General features: G+C 43.7%; 1 protein-coding gene across 2 annotated transcripts in view; it reads right to left on the reverse strand.

Moving 5' to 3' along the window:
* Window positions 1-8,282: 8,282 nt before the first annotated feature.
* The window catches only part of ST8SIA5 (ST8 alpha-N-acetyl-neuraminide alpha-2,8-sialyltransferase 5), a 132,991-nt gene continuing 123,780 nt past the window's right edge, over window positions 8,283-17,493 (reverse strand). For both annotated transcript variants that reach the window (XM_036756067.1, XM_036756058.1), the window contains 2 exons: window positions 14,832-14,924; window positions 8,283-8,868 (listed from right to left, as the gene is read on the reverse strand). In XM_036756067.1, coding sequence (XP_036611962.1) covers window positions 8,400-8,868; window positions 14,832-14,924 — 562 coding nt within the window. In that variant the 3' untranslated portion in view covers window positions 8,283-8,399. The remainder of the gene's footprint in view (window positions 8,869-14,831; window positions 14,925-17,493) is intronic.

The raw sequence follows: 17,493 nt of genomic DNA on the forward strand, positions 1-17,493 counted from the left end.
TGATGAGAATGATGGTGACAATGACAACAGTATGAGGAGAGCAGCGATTTGGGCATAAGGATATAGGACAAAAATTATCAGCTCTACCCTGTTACTCCAGTATTGCTAAGTAAAGCTCCAGGGTAATCTATAAGGCCTGGTGCTAGCTGCCAGGGGTATGCTGGGAGTTGAAAGGAATTTGCCCTAATCCCAAAAGCAAGTAAATCTAGGGAGGTTTCTGCCAGAGAAAGGGGAGAAGTAGTAAAAAAGACTGGCTTGACCTGAGGGAGTCTTGCTGTGCTGGCTCGGTGTTGGCTGGGTGTTTGACTTACAAAAGAGCTGAAATAGCCCTGAGGTGATGGGCTGGCTCACCCAAAAACTGTAAACACTCACCTGAGTGAAGGAGTCAATGAAAAGCTATAATTTAAGGAGGAAGCAACAGGAAGCTCAACGAAGAAAGCAGTCTAGCAAATTACATCAGTAGCTCTGTGAGGAAATGGTGAGTGGTAGCCTCTGAGAAAGAGAAAAGGTTAGCCAGGTTGCAACCCTAGGTGTATGATTTGTTCAAGCTGTGAGTTTTCCCTCTCTCATCCGTTGGTGTAGGAACTTATGGGAGAGTGTGCCCTTGTGCTTAGGAGGACTGATAATGACCTTAGGTCTACATTCTTTGGCCTATATTCATATAACTGCTTTGCTTATATTGTAGAAATATGTTCTTCTGATTCCCAAAAAGTAACCTTGGCTTTTTAGATGCTTTGCCAGCAGAGCAAAAGCTATGACTGGCCCTTTCCAACGTGAAAAGGACTTGAATACGGAACTAGCCACAGACTTTATGTCTATTGTTTGAAGACCAGCTTGGCCAAATTTGCAGGGGCCAGTGATCTTAAGGTTACCCATCAGGTGATAAAATCTTTTGGCCCCTCATGATCATGAAGACTGTCATGGAAGGGTATGGAATGCATGGAAGGGTAGTGATTTATACTGGGGGAGGGAGCACCCGCACAAATCTTTTGAAACTTGGAAGTAACGAAATGTTATTAGTCCTTCACTGGGCTTAAAGTTGGCCTTTGAGTAACTTGCCCTAATTTTCTTTTCTTAAAGCTTATAGATTTAGAAAACAAATGTCCCGTAGGCATTTGAGAAGCCTTCAATGTAATGCTACTTCAGTGACCTTGGGGAATACATTCTGGACACAAAGAAGCAAGGGAGCTTCTTCCTTAAACACCAGAGATGCTATATGGTCATGTATCATGGAGTACCATGACTGCCAAAGAATCAAAATTGCAGGCTGCCTGAATGGCAATGGGAGGATACATTGCTAAGTGTAAGTAGGCTGCCCCATATCTCCAACAACACATAATAGATAGGGCACCAGACTTGGAACCAAGATCTAGGTTCGAATCTTGCCTCAGATTTATTGGCCGTGTGACAAGTTACCTAACCTCTTTGTACCTCAGTTCCTCACTTATAAAAAAGAGTGGGTTGAAATTAATGTGTTTCTAGGGTTCCTTCCATCTCTATCAAGGCCATGTTTGCCTGAAAAAAGCAGGTAAGTTAGACATGTGAGGAGGGCAAAGGATAACTGATGGGCAAGTTACATGCTACACTGTACTAAGACCCATGAAATATAAAGCACCCCAGAGGAAGGTGTCCTGAGCATTTGGTAGATCCTCTATCAACAACCTGGAGGAGAACAGGGACAACCATGGGGGAGGATAAGAAGGCATAGAATATTGTAAGCTGTATCAGTAGAGGCAGTATCCACATCAATGCAAGTTTCTAAGTATAGTGGAAGGGAATAGCAGTGACTCAGGGACCCTGGAAATCCCAGTGGACTGGCTGGCATCATGGAAATTTGCTATGGGGAAGGCTAATTGTCCTAACTGTAGGGCTCCTGACAGATCCACAAACCCAGATGAGAATCCCAGAGAGGTTGTCAGTAGGTGGAAAGAGCACTGGTATCTCTAGAGAGAAGACATGGGAAAACTGAGAGTTCCCAATACCTTCTCCTAGGCCTTGGGCTTCATTTCATGTAAATCATCCACCCAGGACTTCCTGTTTAGGAATTAAGTACCACCTCCCCATGACTTAACCCCATTGGGTCAGCTTGAATGAACCAAGTGAGTTGATTCAGTATTTCCCTCATATTCTATTTCTCTCCCAGTGTGAAGACCCTTTTGCTGTATAGGTATAAGAACACAGAGCAAAGCCTAAGAGAGCCACCATTTACCTAAAGAACAATTTAAGGAGTTAGGGCAGAGGGAGGGATAGTTCAGCTATTCACTGGAGAGAGAAAGAATCTTTTGTTTTACTAAATATTAGGTAGAGAATAGGAAGTATCCATTTACATACCAAGTGACTCACCTGGTATCCTTAAAATAGTATTCGACTGACCAAAAAAAAATTCAATTTACATGCCACTTCTCAAGAAAATACCTAGCACACAAAGAGAAATAAAAGAATAGCCTCACTACAATAAGACTTCCCTCAAGATACTTCACTGGCAATTAACTTTCAGATCTCAGTGTCACTAAACTACACATACATACACACACACACACACACACACACACACACACACACACACACAGCCCTCCCAACTTTCACCACCAAGGCAGGCTCTTGTGACCTCAGCCAGTGGGTTCTTAGGGTCTGGAAGGGTGGTCTCGGCAAAAATTGGGAAACCTAAATTTGACTTCTAGCTCCACCACCATCTACCTACTACCTATGAGACCTACTGTGTTACCATACTACTATGTGACAATTCTCTTCCCCTTCTGTAAGCCTCAGTTTCCCCACATCTATAAAATGAGAAGAATGATCTCCAAGGATCCTTTCATCTCTAACATCCTATGCTCTTTGGCCACCCATGATCTGAGGCAGATTTAAGGAGGTTATAATTGTTAGCAGCCATCGAGGGCACCGAACAGGGGCACAGGACAGTGGCACAGCTGGGCTTGATGCCAGCCCAGGAACAAAGAATGTAATAAGTGAAGGAGCCACGGTACCCCCCAGAGGGTAGAATCAGACTTAGCTTGCTGGAGGGTTTGCCAGGACAGATAAAGCGGAGGAATAGGGACAGAGTGGTCTTCCCTTTTAGGTGGTTCCAGCCCTATGGCCTTCAATGGCCTTGGGTTCTCTATAGGTTTCCATGCTCTGGACACTTGAATTCTTTGTTTTGTTTGTTTTCCCCTTAGTTACTTGGATATTATGATCTTGAAAAGTCTCAAATCTTGTCTGGACTGAGCTAAGGAGGCAGGGTCTGAATTATAGGATGATCAGGGCTCATCTAGAAGCCAAGTATGATGGAAGAGACAGTTGCTAGGTGGCCCCAGTTAGATCTAGGGGTTCCCAGTCTACTAGAAAAAAGGAAAAACCTCAAATGACTGTTGTGCCCTAGGATCTCTCTAGGAAGGCCGTTCCTCTCCCGGCTGGGGGTATTTTCTAATACAGTCCTGATGGGTGTCAGCCTGAATGCTGCCCAACCTCCAGGGCAGCATGGAGGCAATCTCTTGGGGTGCAGGCTTCTGGAGGGTTTTTCCTCTGTGAACATCTCTTAAGTTTCTCACAGCTGCAAAACTCTCCAAGACAAGAAAAAGAACAAAATTACTGAGTAATCTGGTTCTGCCTCTGATTGAGGAGATTGCTATCTCCCCTACCTCCTACATAGACTGACTCCCCAAATCCTAGCCCTATAGTGACCTACAACTCAAGTAACACAATGATCCCCTAGCCCCAGCCAGATTTCTAAGGGAACCACAAATATTAGCAGCAACTGATCATATGGGCCTTCAGGATGAAAACACAGACTTTTAACAGAGAGACTATTTTCTATTTTTATTCTATTTTCTATTTTTCTAGATTTTCTTTTTGGATCCCCAGTGCCTGGTGCAGTGCCTAGTACATAGCAGGTGTCTAACAAACATAGGTTGTTTAGCAAGAAGACAGACCAATGGTTCAGAATATGATACTAGTGAAGCCCAAGTCCTAGGTTTTACTCCTGTGTAGATCAATCAGTCAATAAACATTTATTAAGCACCTACTATGTGCCCTATATAAATCTGGATCAGAGTTTCTCTGGAGAGACTTTATTCTGTGGTACAGACTGCTAGGTGTAAAACCTCTAGCCAGGAAAGAAATAACCCTCATAGAGAGATCCTAGGTCACACCACTTGAGGTTTTTCCTATGGTAGACCCAGAACCTCCTAAATTGGTTCTTATTCAGACCTAAAAGTAGCTCCTTGATTAGGAGGTCAGAAAGATAGCCAATGGGTTTGCCACCAAAGGGCAGCTAGATAACACAACGGGTAGAGTACTGCGCCTGGAGTCAGGAAGACTTGAGTTCAGATCTGGCCACGGATACTTACTAGTTGTGTGACCATGGGAAAAACACTCAGTTTCCTCATCTATCAAATGGACTGGAGAAGGAAATGGCAAACCACTCCAATATTTTTGCCAAGAAAATCCAAAATGGGGTCACAAAGAGTCAGACACAACTGAACAACAAAATTGGCACCAAGACCAAAGTCGCTATCCTATACTTCTTTTCATCTTTTTTCTCCCCTTTCAGTTTTCTTTGGAGGAAGAGGTACAATGAAGTGGGTACAGGAAAAGATGGTATAAGGACTGCTGAGGTTAGCTCAAAGCTCTCCTTCCTTCCAGAGAACAGATACAAGCTAGCCCAATGTTTGAAGCCTAGGTGAGAGCAATCCTCCATGTGGCAGCAGCAGCGGCATGCCAGGAGGCCACAGACTGGCCAAGGGCCCTGGGCTTCTGGTTTCTTGAAACATGAGTTAGGAGAAAGCTGGAGATTTTCCTCAGAGTAAAAAAAGGAAAGCCAGAATTAGACAGAACTGTTACTGATAACTTCAAGTCATTAAACTCCACTTAACTTGTACTCAGAATTTCTTTAAAGTATTTGTTTAATATAGTGACTTCCGTTCATTACATAAATCTTAGTAATTATTGATTGTGTGTGTGTGTGTATGTGTAGTCTGCACTTTGACTCTATTGGTGTAAGGAATTCTTCCTAATGCAGATCAGTAACTGTTACCGTACTTCAAGTCTCAGAGAGTTCCTTGGAGCACTGAAAGATTAAGTGACTTGCCCCATGATCATGCAGCCAGTATGTTGAAGAGGGAGGACTAGAACCCAAGTCTTTTTGACTCTAAGATCAGTTATCTATCTACTAGGCCACAGTGCCTCTTAGTCAGTGAATGGTTAATATTATTACTATCACTTAAATAAAAGTGGGGGAGAAGAGAAAAGTATGAAAAGCCTTATTGTGCTAAATGTTGCATTCTCTCAGTGATCCTGAGACAAGGGCAGGGCAAGGCTGGCCCCTGAGGCTCTCTCTGCAGGTAAACCCAGGCACTGCTGTTTCCTCGGTAGCAATTATTAGAACAGTCAAGTCTAGCAAATTGCAACCAAACGTGCTCTTAACCACACCTCTTACATGATGGCAAATGTTAAGATCTAACTTCTGATCTCACCTCCAGCTCTGCCCAGAGTATACCCATACCTAAACGGTCACAGATTGACTCCAAACTTGGCCACAGATGTGTCTCTAATCTTGGCTCACAATCACGCAAGAGTGTGCTACTGGTCATAAGCCTAGACAGTGTGGGTGGCTCACTGTAAATCCCACCCCCACTACTGGGGGAAAAAATGATTCTAAATTTGTGTCCTATTGGTGGCTAATTAGGTGCCATATCCTCATAGCTAAAGAATGGTACATGCAATTCTTGGTTAAGCTCTTTCCTACCTCCATTATCAAGCATGATAAAAACAGAATCTGGCTTCTATCTGCCTGTTGTCACACCGTTTGGGTTAAGGAGGATGCCTGCCCCCAAATGCTTAGTCCTCTCATTTGTCTCCAAAGCAAAGCTGCCCATCATGCACAGTATGGTAGAAGAACTATGTTGTCTCCTCCCCTGCCCTGCCCACGCATCCTTGACCCTAATCAGCTCAGTGACAGATACTATAAGCAACTCAGCATTCCAAAATGAAGTTACCATCATTCTGTACCAATCATGCCTTTGTAAAATGTCAGAATTGAAGAAGCCAATTTACCTCAGTTTCCCCATCTGTCAAACAGGGACAATAATACCTGCTATATCTAACTCACAATATCGTTTCAGTAACAAACTAAGACAATGAACAGAGAACTATATCCCTAGACAGATATGGCCTTACGCAAATCATATATATGGACTCTCCCTTCCCCCAGTATTTCTATACAAGTTACAATGGCCAAGGAGGGCACTGTTGAAGAGAAAGGGGATAAGAAATGTCACAAAAGGAAGCCATGCAGCCTTAGGGAGGAGCGGGGACAGGCATCTAGCCCCAGCCCACCCTGGCACTGAATGGAGAAGGGAGTGGTTCATAGGTAGGTGGGATGATGAGGAGCCTCAAGTCTTTTAAAGCACCAGATGGCAGGGTTGGCCAAGTCTTTCTCCCCTACTAGGTGCTTCCCTGAAACACTGCCCAGCCACCTGGTCCTAGCCATGTGAGACCCTCAAAGCACAGACACCAGGGCCATCACCCCAATTCTTTGTATTCTAGGGGCAGCCCTGAAGAGATGTGAAAGCACTTTGAAAAGCATAAACCCCTATACAAATGCAAGGCCTCATCTTTTCTTATTCTTGGCATGAATATTGCCCAGAGAGCAGGTGTGGTATCTGGGGTCTCATGAAAGAAGGAGCAGCCCCCTCTGCAGAATATAGGGCAAGAGGATTTCAAGGACAGCCAGGATAGAGGGGAGATCTCTGAAAATACTTCTCCAGGATGCAGAATTTACACTTGGCCAGAAAGGACATGTGTGGAGGAAGAATACATGGACCCAGGACTGTGAATCACCTGTAGTGAAAAAAGGGCCAGAAGCTTCACCAAGGAAAGCAACTAGAGCTGGATCCTAGCCTAGAGTCCACCACTTGCTGGTTGTGTGACCTTGAGGCCCTCTCTGGGCCTCAAGTTGATTCTTCTGTCAAATGAGGGGGTCGGACTAAACAAAACTTTAAGGTCCCTTCCAGCTCTGACATTCTACAAGTCTATGATGGGATATCTAAGTTCTAAGGCAATTGACAAGGGGTTGATACCATATACAGCAACCCCAAAGTGGGGCAGGGGAGAGGTAGGAGAGAGGAATGGTACAAGTCATAGGCAGGAGGCAAACATTATGTTTACATACCAGGACACAAGCATTGCTAACTTCCACCAGGTGCCGTATCCATAGCTCATACCTCTGAGTCTAATCCATGAAGATCATTAATCTGAAAGGGGGGGGGCGGTTCTTCCTTGTCCTTTAGCAAGACCCAAGAGAAGTTTTAATAATGCTGGTGTCTGACAGACAGAACTAACTCCTCCCACCAAGGCAGCCCATGTTAGGTCAAGCTCTTTAGGGTCTGGAGGCATTAAATTGTTCACTTTAGATCCGTGTTAGTTGACCCTCCAAGGCATCCAGATATATCTAATAAATATCCCCTGGCTGAAATGGAGCTGAGAACAAGAAGGCAGATGAGAAAACGAGCTGCTCTGCTCTTAATGAGTTTATAATACTGGCCTTCGAAATCTTAGTTTAGTTGGCTGATCTGGCTTATTTCCTTTCTCATATTTCAAACCCAAAGTTAAGCCTGTAGGCACTGAGAAGAAAATAAAGTTTGTTTAGTTCTAGAAAAAAAAAACAAACAAAAACAAAAGTACCCATTTAGTCAAAGAGCCTATCTAGCAGGTAAGCCCTGAACCAGATCCTGCTATGGCAAAAGAGTGAAGTCGGTCTGGCTGGGTGACCTTGAACAAGGTCCCCTTCTCTAGGCCTCAATTTCTGCCTCATAAAAAGAGACAGTTGGACGGGATAATGTCCAAGGTCCAACTGAGCTATGATATTCTATGGCTCTATGATCAATATCGAAAAATCACTAAAAGCTCCTCATAAAATTCAGAAAAGCAATCCATTGAAAGAAATCCCACACATGCTTAAAGTCCTTATTCCTGCACTGCTCCCCTTTAGTGATTTTCTGAAGCTGTGAAATAGCCATGACAGCTTGTGCTCACTCAGTTGCTAAAATTTAGCGGCAATGTGCTTATTCTAGGGCTCCCCTCCTTGCTCAGGCAATGGACAAGCTGGAAGCTTCCTCCCAGGGACTTACCCACTGGGCACATGGGTGGGTTGAGGATAAGGAGGGGTAATAACACTTATCAACAGGGGTGACTTTACCCCACTTCCCCATTTTCTTCCCCACCCACCCCAGAGTGCAGGAGGTATGAAGCCCTGGCAGATATGGCCCCACTCTTCAAAAACTATTGCATAAATGCTGGGCTTGGCCCTCTTCTCCACAGGATGTTTCCGGCTGTCCTCTGATGCTGGAAGGAAAGAAGAGAGGAGAGGGCTGGAAGGACAGGCCAGCCGGCTGCCTGCCTCCTCAGCAGTAATTGCAGGTGCCTGTGTGGACTCGGAGGATGCCCCGGCTGTGCAGGTGGAGAAAGTTAAAGATCTCGGATGGCATGGCATGGAAGCCAGGGCGAGGCTTCACGTTGTCATAGTAGTGGTGGGTGATGAAGAGTCCCGAGGGGTTCATGGGAAAGGCCCAGAAGCCAAACAAGTGAACCTCCTCACAGAGCTCTAGAGCTGCTGTCACCAGGATGAGGCCCGTACTGATGCGTTTGGCACGCACACCGAGGTTGAGCCAGTAGCGGGACACGTTGATCAGATACTGAGGGTGGAAATAGTAGACCGCCTGTGGGGACTCAAAGTCATCCAGCACATACTTGACCCGGATGGAAACGTCGGTATTACGGGTGTTGTAGAAGGCCGGAAGAAGCACCGAGGCATTCTCGTAGACCTGCAACACCTGGTAGAAAGGTCGCCTCCACTTCTCCAGCTTGTGGAACCTGGGCAAGAGCAGAGAGACTGAGCAAGATGGAAAATGGCTGAGGAAATGTTAGCCTTTTTATTTATCCTAATGAAATATCATCTTCCTAGATTTGGCTCAACATTCTAGACTGCTAAGATCTTATCAAGGAGGTTATAAATTAAGCCAGGCTGACCTGGGTTGGCTCAAAGCCATAATGTAATGAAGACTGTTTGGGGCGGGAGTTATTATGGTGAAAAAGGGATCTGGACAATCTAGGTGCAAATCCTTGCTCTTTCACTTGCTAGAAGAGAGGCCTTCGTGGTACTGAAGAAAAAGCCCAGGATTTAGAGCCAGAGAATATTGGTTCAAACCCTACCTCTGGCACTTACTACCTATATGACCTTAGGCAGGTCAATTAACTTCTCTGGGTCTCAGTTTCCTTATCTGTCAAATAAAGATATTGAGTTAGATGGCCTTTGAGGGCCTTCCATCTCCTTTCTCTAGGTCTTACACGTAGAATGCCCTCCCTCCTCACCTCCACCTCCTAAAATCCCTCTCTTCAAGATACAGCTCAAGGGGCACCTTCTACACAATCCCTCATCCTCCCACCTGCTGGAGTCCTCCCTTCCTAATGACATTTGTATTTATAGAAGTGTACATTTATTCTGTATCTTCTTTCATATGCATTTGCCTTCCCTTTTCAAACATAAGCTCTTAGAAGCCTGATACAGTGCCTGGCACAGAGCAAGCACTTAATAAATGTTTACGGATTGATGAATTGATTCCAACTCGAAATCTACATCCTTCTAAAATAGCTGTATGATGGGGGGCCATTAACTCCATTATTCTGAGCCTTGGCTTCCTCACCTCTAAGGTCCCATGAGGCCCAGCTCTAACACTCGCTAAGCATGTGCCTCTGGGCAGAGTCCCCCCACAAGCTTCAGCTTCCTCACCTGTATAAACGGACATAATGATATCTCAGAGGGTCACTGTCAGGAAAGCACTTTGCAAATCTTAGGTTTCTACATAAATGTGAGTTCTTTATTTGTGGCATTCGTTGTCTCTTTCCTCTTCCAACGCAAAAGATTAGACACTAGGTCTCCTGATTCATAGCTTTGGGAATCAAAGTCAAGATTGCTGACCTCTAGTGTATGCTTTTATTTCCTCTACTTCACACAGATAGTTAATGTGGTAGAGGGGGGAGGGAGCTGGCCCCAGAGAGAGAAAGACCAATTTTAAGTCCTGTCCCTCACACAAACTGACTGTGTCACCCTGGGCAAGTCACTGTCTATGTTTAGGATGTTCTCAAAGCCTCTAAGTTGCAAAGCAGGTGTTGTCTGCTCCGGAAGAGGGTGAACTTCTATGCCAATGAAACCACAGGTCTTTTCTAAAAAAGATAACTAATAATATGAGACTAGGTAATAGTGGCCATGAATGCTGAATGGAGCCAGCGGTAAGTGCTCTGAGAATTCAGAGGAGCAAGTCATTCGGGAGGTTAGGGATGGACCTGGAGTCAGAAGTTCCAGTTTTGTCCTTTAGTTTGTCTTCAGGTTCTACAGCTTGTCAAGATCTTCCAAGGTATTCATCATCCCTTCTAGATGTGCATAGGCTGCAAATTTCCCTTGATTAACTTCTTAAAGAGGACTATTCACTGAATAGGCATTACCTCACTCACAGTGAGCACCTGAAAAGACCTTATCCTAAAAGAGCCAGGGTCTCCCAATGCATCCTGGGTCATCTCCAGTCATCCTGGTGAATTTCTGGCCACTGGACCCAGATGACTCTGGAGGAAAAAGTGAGGCTGGTGACCTTGCATAGTCCTCCCTCACTCAAATCAAAGTCAACTCCCAGTCATGTCATTGTCTTCTGGATGCCATGGTCCTCTTTGAGAATGAAGGACAAACACACAAGGCTGAAGATGTGATAAGCATGCCTTCTAAGTCATTCATGAATGTTAAATAGTACAGAGTGGAGGCTGGATCCTTGTCTGGAGATCTCCTTCCAAAAAGAAATTGACCTATTGATGACCACTCTTTGGGTCTAGCCAATCAACTGGTCCCTAAATCCACTAATTGTCTATTTCTCATTTTTATTTTCATTTTTCACTGGCTGTACCCCTTGGGTTCAACTCTATCATCATCATGCCCTCCCCCCAGGAAAAACTCATCACTAGGAAGCTCATCACCAGGGAGATTGTATCAGCTTTGGTATTCATACCTTAGTTGCCTCTGTCCCTCTGATGGGGAGATGGAGTGAAAAATTTTCCCCCAAAGCCAAATTCTTCTTTTCTCACCAGCTGCACCCCTTCAATTCAACTCCATTTTATGTTCTTGTATTGGGTACTTTCTCCTCCCTCCATTTTTAATTTTTTTTTATATTTTGTCTCCCCCATTTGATGATAAACACCTGAAAGGTAAGGACTACCTCTCTTTCTTACTTGTGTCTCTAGAGCTTAGTCCAATGCTTGGCATATAGTAGGTGCTTAATAAATGTTTATTGTATTATATTGTATCTTATTGTTTTGGTTTGATTGTTTTTCAGTTGTGTCTAAGTTTTCATGACCCCATTTTGGGGTTTTTTTGGAGAAGATATTAGAGTGATTTGCCATTTCCTTCTCCAGCTCATTTTACAGCTGAGGAAACTGAGGCAAATGGGGTTAAGGGACTTGCCCAGGGTCACACAGCTAGTGTGGATTTGAACTCAGGAAAATGAGACTTCCTGACTCCAGGCCTGACGTTCTACCCACTGCAACATCTAGCTGCCCATATCGTATACTGATATATTTTCCACCATGGTAGCATGACAGAATTCTAAACCTAGGGGTACCATAGCCACAGTAGTCTCTGTATCTATCCAGTCTAGTAGGGATAGGGACCAAACCTATGATTTTCCTTATTTAGAGAACTCCCAGATGAGGAAACTCCCTCCGCCAAAGCAGATTGTCACCTTTTCAGAAAGCTGTCTAGAGTACTGAAAAGATAAGTAACTTGCCCAGGGCCATATATAGTCAGACCAGGATATGTCAGAAGTGGAACTTGAACTCAGGTCTTCCCAACTTTGAGGTCACCTCTCTATTTTAGTAATGTCAAAAAAAAAAGTAAATGAACTTAGTCTGGCAGGACCTGTTTTTATGAAGCCATGATAGAGCTTTGTGATCACGCCTTCCTTTTCTAGATGTTCACTGACCATCCCTTTAATTATACATTCCAGAATTTTGCTGGGAGTCAAAGGCAAGTGTGCTGACCTATAGTGTGAAGACTCCATTCCCCTCTCTAGTTTGAACATTAAAACAACATTTACCCTTATGCCATCCTACGGCCCCTCTCCTGCTGTCCTTGATCACATGACAGTCCCTGGCGATGACAGAGAAATCATGCCTGCCAGCTCTTGTGGCCATGGAGGATGAAGTTCCTCTGGGCCTCTCTCTTAGTAGCTTCCTAATCATCTTGAGTATCAATTCCTTACTGACTGTTTTTGAATGGCCAATAAGGGATCAATTTCACCTTGTGGGAAGGTCTCTAGTAGAGTGCTCTGGAGATCTGTCCTTGGCCTGTGATGCTATAAACAGTTTTGTCATCAGACTGTGAGCTCCTCGAGGGCAGGGACTACCTTTGGCACATTTCTGTATCCCCCATGTTCAGCAAAGTGCCCAGCACATAGTAGGCATTCAATAAATGTTTATTGACTGACTGATTGTCAGTAATTTGGATGAAGGCACGTCTGGTATGCATGCCAAAGATTGCAGTTGTTTAATCATTTCTTAGTCATGCCCAGCTCTTCATGACCTCTTTTTGGGGGGTTTCTTGGCAAAGATACTATATTTACTCTATTTACACTATATTTACTCAAGTTGAGCTGACAGTTTATTAAAAGCTTCATTTCACATGAACTCTGGCTTAGCCTTTCCTTCTCTAGTCTATATCTGTGCAGGTGCTTTTTAAAACTCAAATGTAGGGCTTCACATTTGATACTATTAAGTTTCTTCTCAAAAGATGATTATAAAAATATTCTGTCCAGTGCGATAGCCTGTTGAGATTTTTTGGATCCTGATTTTCTTCATTCACTATGTTAACTATCCCTCTCAGCTTTATGTTGTCCACATCTTCGGCATGGGGCAGCTAGGTGGCCAAATGGATGTGCTGGGTCTGGAGTCAATAAAACCAGAATTCAAACCCAGCCTCAGACACTTACTAGCTGTGTGACCTTGGGCAAGTTATTTAATCTGTCAGCCTCAGTTTCCTCATCTGCAAAATGTGCAGGAGGAGGAAGTGGCATGCTTGCCATAGAAAGCAAAAAGATGAGAGTGCATTAGTAGAGACAATGTCCAGAATAAGGGAGGGGATAGCCCCTCATATTCTGCCCTGCCCAGAGCATATCTGGAGTACTGTGCTCAGTTTGGGGCACCATGTTTTAGAATGAATACCTCCAGAAGACACACAAGATGGTAAGAGGAGTGGGGGTCCTACCATACAAGAATGGTCAAAGGGAATAGGGACATCTAGCCAAGAGGAAAGAGGACTTAGCTGGGGATGTGATAGCTTATTCAAGTATTTGAAAGTCGGTGTTGAGCACAGTACCTGATATCTTGGTTTTTTTTTTATTTTTAGCCATTTTTTAATCATGTCTGACTCTTAATCACCCTACTTGGGGTTTTCTTGGCAGAGATACTGTAGTAGTTTGCCATTTCCTTCTCCAGCTCATTTTACAGCTGAGGAAACTGTGGCAAACAGGATTGAGTGACTTGCCCAGGATTACACAGCTGGGAAATGTCTGAGACTGGATTTAAACTCAGGAAGATGAGTCTTCCTGAATCCAGGCCCAGCACCCTAACAACTGAGCCACCTAACTGCCCTGATACCTAGTAGATGCTTAATATATGCTAGTGACTGGCTGTCATAAGGAAGATAAATTAGACTTGTTCTGCTTGGCCCTAGAGGCAGATTTTATAAAAGGGAATGAAAACTACCCCAAAGTGGAATGGAGGGCCTCCAAAGGTGGTGGGAACCTTTGGTGGAGGGAAGACCTCACTAGAAGTCTTCAAGAAAAGGCTGGATTGCCTCTTGTTAAGTGTCTCATAGAGGGAATTCTGATTCAGGTGTGGGCTGGATGAGAGGCCTCTGAGCTGGGCCCTTCCAACTCTGAGATCCTGCGACTCATATCCCTAACACTTATTAACAATCAACTGTGAACTTTCAGGCCTAATCAAGACCATTTCCCCCCTGCTTGTGACTCAGTGCTTAACAGCCTATCCATGATTTAAGGCCTGAGAGAAAAGGGAGAGAAGTAACCAAAAACAGGAAGAATGAAGGGAAGGAAGAGAGAGGAAAAGATAGAAGGAAGGCTGAGGGGGTCAAGGGAGTGAGAAAGTTAAATCCTCTCCCATAGAAATCTATCCTTAACTTGTCCTCAGGGCCTCAGTGTTGGCCAGACCAGCCCCTGGCAAAGTTATAAAGCAGACAAAACTCCCCAATATCTTCTCAAATACCGCTATATGCTTCTGAGAGCAGGCCTTGTGTCCCTTTTCTACTAATTCATCCTGGATCTGTCAGACCCAGGTTCACTCACTTCCTCTCTACTTTGGTTCCTTCTTTAAAATGAGGTGATCAGACTAGACCTTTAGGGTCCCTTCCCAGCTAGAAATGTTATTGTTCTGGGATACAGGAGCAAGTGCTATATACTAATTAAAGTGTTCTTGGCTGATAATAGCTTAAGGTATGACCCCTCTAAGAGATTAAAAGATTCTTGAAGATTCAAAAGGATCATAGGTGTAACGTTATACTCAGGTGTAACATTATACACAGTTCTCCATCATTCTCAATAGTGAGAATGCTGACTGGAGTTAGAGGATTTGATTTCAGACTCCACCTCTGACACTTACCTGTGTGAGCTTGGACAAGTCACCTACCTTCTCTAGGTGGGGGAAGGGGCTGAGGTTGGTTTCTTACTGGGTAACTTCTAAGTCCCTTCTAGATCTAAACTGAAGCCAAAGCTCAAACTAACCTCTCTGTTATGATGCTGGGGTTCACAGTAACAACATCAGTCTTTGCCCCAACGTCCCCGGTGTACTTCTCTGAGATCGGGGGTAGATTACACCTGCAGAGAAAATGACAAAGCAAATTAAGATGAAGTAAACAAGTCCTTTTACCCACTCTGTGTACATCTACTGGGGACCATCACCAGTCATCTTGACTTTTTGAGGTCAATAGATAACTTTTAACCTGTTTTAGCCCAGCTCCCAAGACAATTTACTGGGGTGTGGTGGCTCCATACAGCTTCTTGGAGTCAGAGGTGAGAGTTGAGTGCCAGGTGGACACCAAAGATGGAAAAACAGCCCTTAAAAGAGCTCAGCAAGCCCTCCCACCCAAGGTGTTAGTTGTCCTTGAACATCCCCTACTCTTCACAGAACCACAACGCAGAACTTAGGATTCCTCTGCTTCTGCTTTTCACTGGCACCCTCTCACCTGGTTCTTCCTTTACCACCATTAACTTGAATTTTCTACTAGTAAAACTGCTATTATGACCTTCCTAATGAAAAGACTCTTGGCTTAGAACCTTGCCTCATATTTCACCGAAAAAAATTGAGACCATTTGCCAACAGCTCCCTTTTCTCTCCTACTGTTCATCTCACATCATCCAGATTCCTTCTGTTACTATCTCCTCCTTCACCCCATCCCATATAAAGGGGTTGCGCTTCTCCTTGCCAAGGCCAATCCCTCTACATTCACAAGCGATCCCGTTCCATCCTGACTTCTTCAGCAGATTGCCCCTTCATCATCCCCATTCTCATCTATCTGCAGTCTCTTCCTACCTACTGGCTGCTTCCCTATTGCCTACAAACATTCTCATGTTTCCTCCCTTCTCAAAAAAACTTTCATTTGATCCTTCTATCTCCACCAGCTATTGTCCCAAATTTCTCCTTTCTTTTTTTTCCCTTTGGCTAAATGCCTTGAGCAGAATTCCTGCAGTGGATGATTCTGCTTCCTTTCCTCTTGCTTGCTTGTTTTAAAAATAAAACAGTCTGTCTTCTTTCAAACAAAACTATTTTCTTCAAAGTTACCAGTGATTTCTTGATTGCCAAATGTTATGGCTTTTTCTCAACTGTTATGTTTCTTAACCTCCTGCAACCCTTGACATTGTAAATCACTGTCTTCTCCTTGATTCTCTCTTCTCTTCAAGTTTTACACTAGTGTATCCTGGTTTTCTTCCTACCTAACTAACCATTCTTTCTTAGACCCTCCTTTGCTGAATCTTTATCCAAGTCACAATTGCAAATGGTGTATATCTCTTCAAGTTCTGTCCTAAGCCCTTTCTTTTTCTCCCACTATATTCCTTTACTTGGTGACCTCATCAGCTCTCATGGATTCCAAATTACCATCTCTATGCTGATGACTCTTACATCTACTTATCCTGCCCTGACTTCTCTGCTAATCTTGTCTCTCATCTCCAACTGCCTATTGGAACTATCGGATTAGATATTCCATATATGTCTTAAGCTTATCTTCTTCAGAACCTCCCTGTTAATCAAGGTTACCAGCATCCTCCCAGTACCCCAGGCCTGAAACCTAGGTGTCATCCTTTTCACCTCCTATATTCAATCTATTGCCAAATCCTATCCATTTTACCTTTATGATATCTTTCCATATATTCCTTCTCTCTTCTGACACTGCCACCACTCTAGTGCAAGCCTTTATCATCTCACACCTGGAATGTTGCAATAGCCTGGTGGTTGGTTTCCCTGCCTCGAGTCTCTCCCTACTACATCCCAACCTTGATTCCACTGACAAAGTGATCTTCCTAAAGCTGAGGTCTGACCATGTCACTCCCCTACTCAATAAATTCCAGTGGTTCCTTATCACCTCCAGGTTTTGGGTCCAAAATTATCCAATCTACAAGAAAAACCACTAAGGCATGAAATATTAACCATTCATTAAAGGAACTGAACCCCTTCAATGAATGGGACCTCAGATCTTTCTCATAATCTGAAATGCCTCCTTTCCCCAGAGCCTTACTTTTATGGGCTTGATACCCAGACACTCAGAAGATGAAAAATAAAATACAGAGTTTCATTGGTCAATAGACCTTGCTTTTGACCCTCTAGGAGGGCCAGGAATGATGCATTAGCATGGGTGGTCACAGGATGGGGAAGGCAAGGGTCATCTCCACTGACTAGGTGATCATAAGATGGGCCCCTCCTCGTGTTAAGCAAGAGGGTGGTCCAGAGATACAAAAATAAATTGGGTAACTTTCCATATCACATCAAGGTATCCCACCCACACTGGGTTTGGTCATCTGCATTCTTGTGGTTAGGCAAGTGAACTTTATAACTAGTAAATAAATGGTGAACAGTGAATTTACAGGTTTTAAACTTTGAGGCCTACTATAAGGAAGAATCTCTCTTACCTAATTATCCCTATATGATATCTATAAACTACGCATTACTATATGTCATTCTTATATTAGTGTTAGTTGACTAACCTAAATAAATATATATTAGTATATAAGTTTATACTTGATAATTGCTAACAATCTTTACCCCAATGGAATCATAATGAATTGATTAATAGTGATTAGAATAAAATAGGGTTCCAATAAATCATTTCTTTCATAGGTTCAAATATAAATTCCTCATTTGACATTCAAAGTCTTTCATACCCAATCCCAC

The sequence above is a fragment of the Trichosurus vulpecula genome, chromosome 1, assembly GCF_011100635.1.
Source record: "Trichosurus vulpecula isolate mTriVul1 chromosome 1, mTriVul1.pri, whole genome shotgun sequence".
In the NCBI taxonomy this organism is placed as follows: Eukaryota; Metazoa; Chordata; class Mammalia; order Diprotodontia; family Phalangeridae; genus Trichosurus; species Trichosurus vulpecula.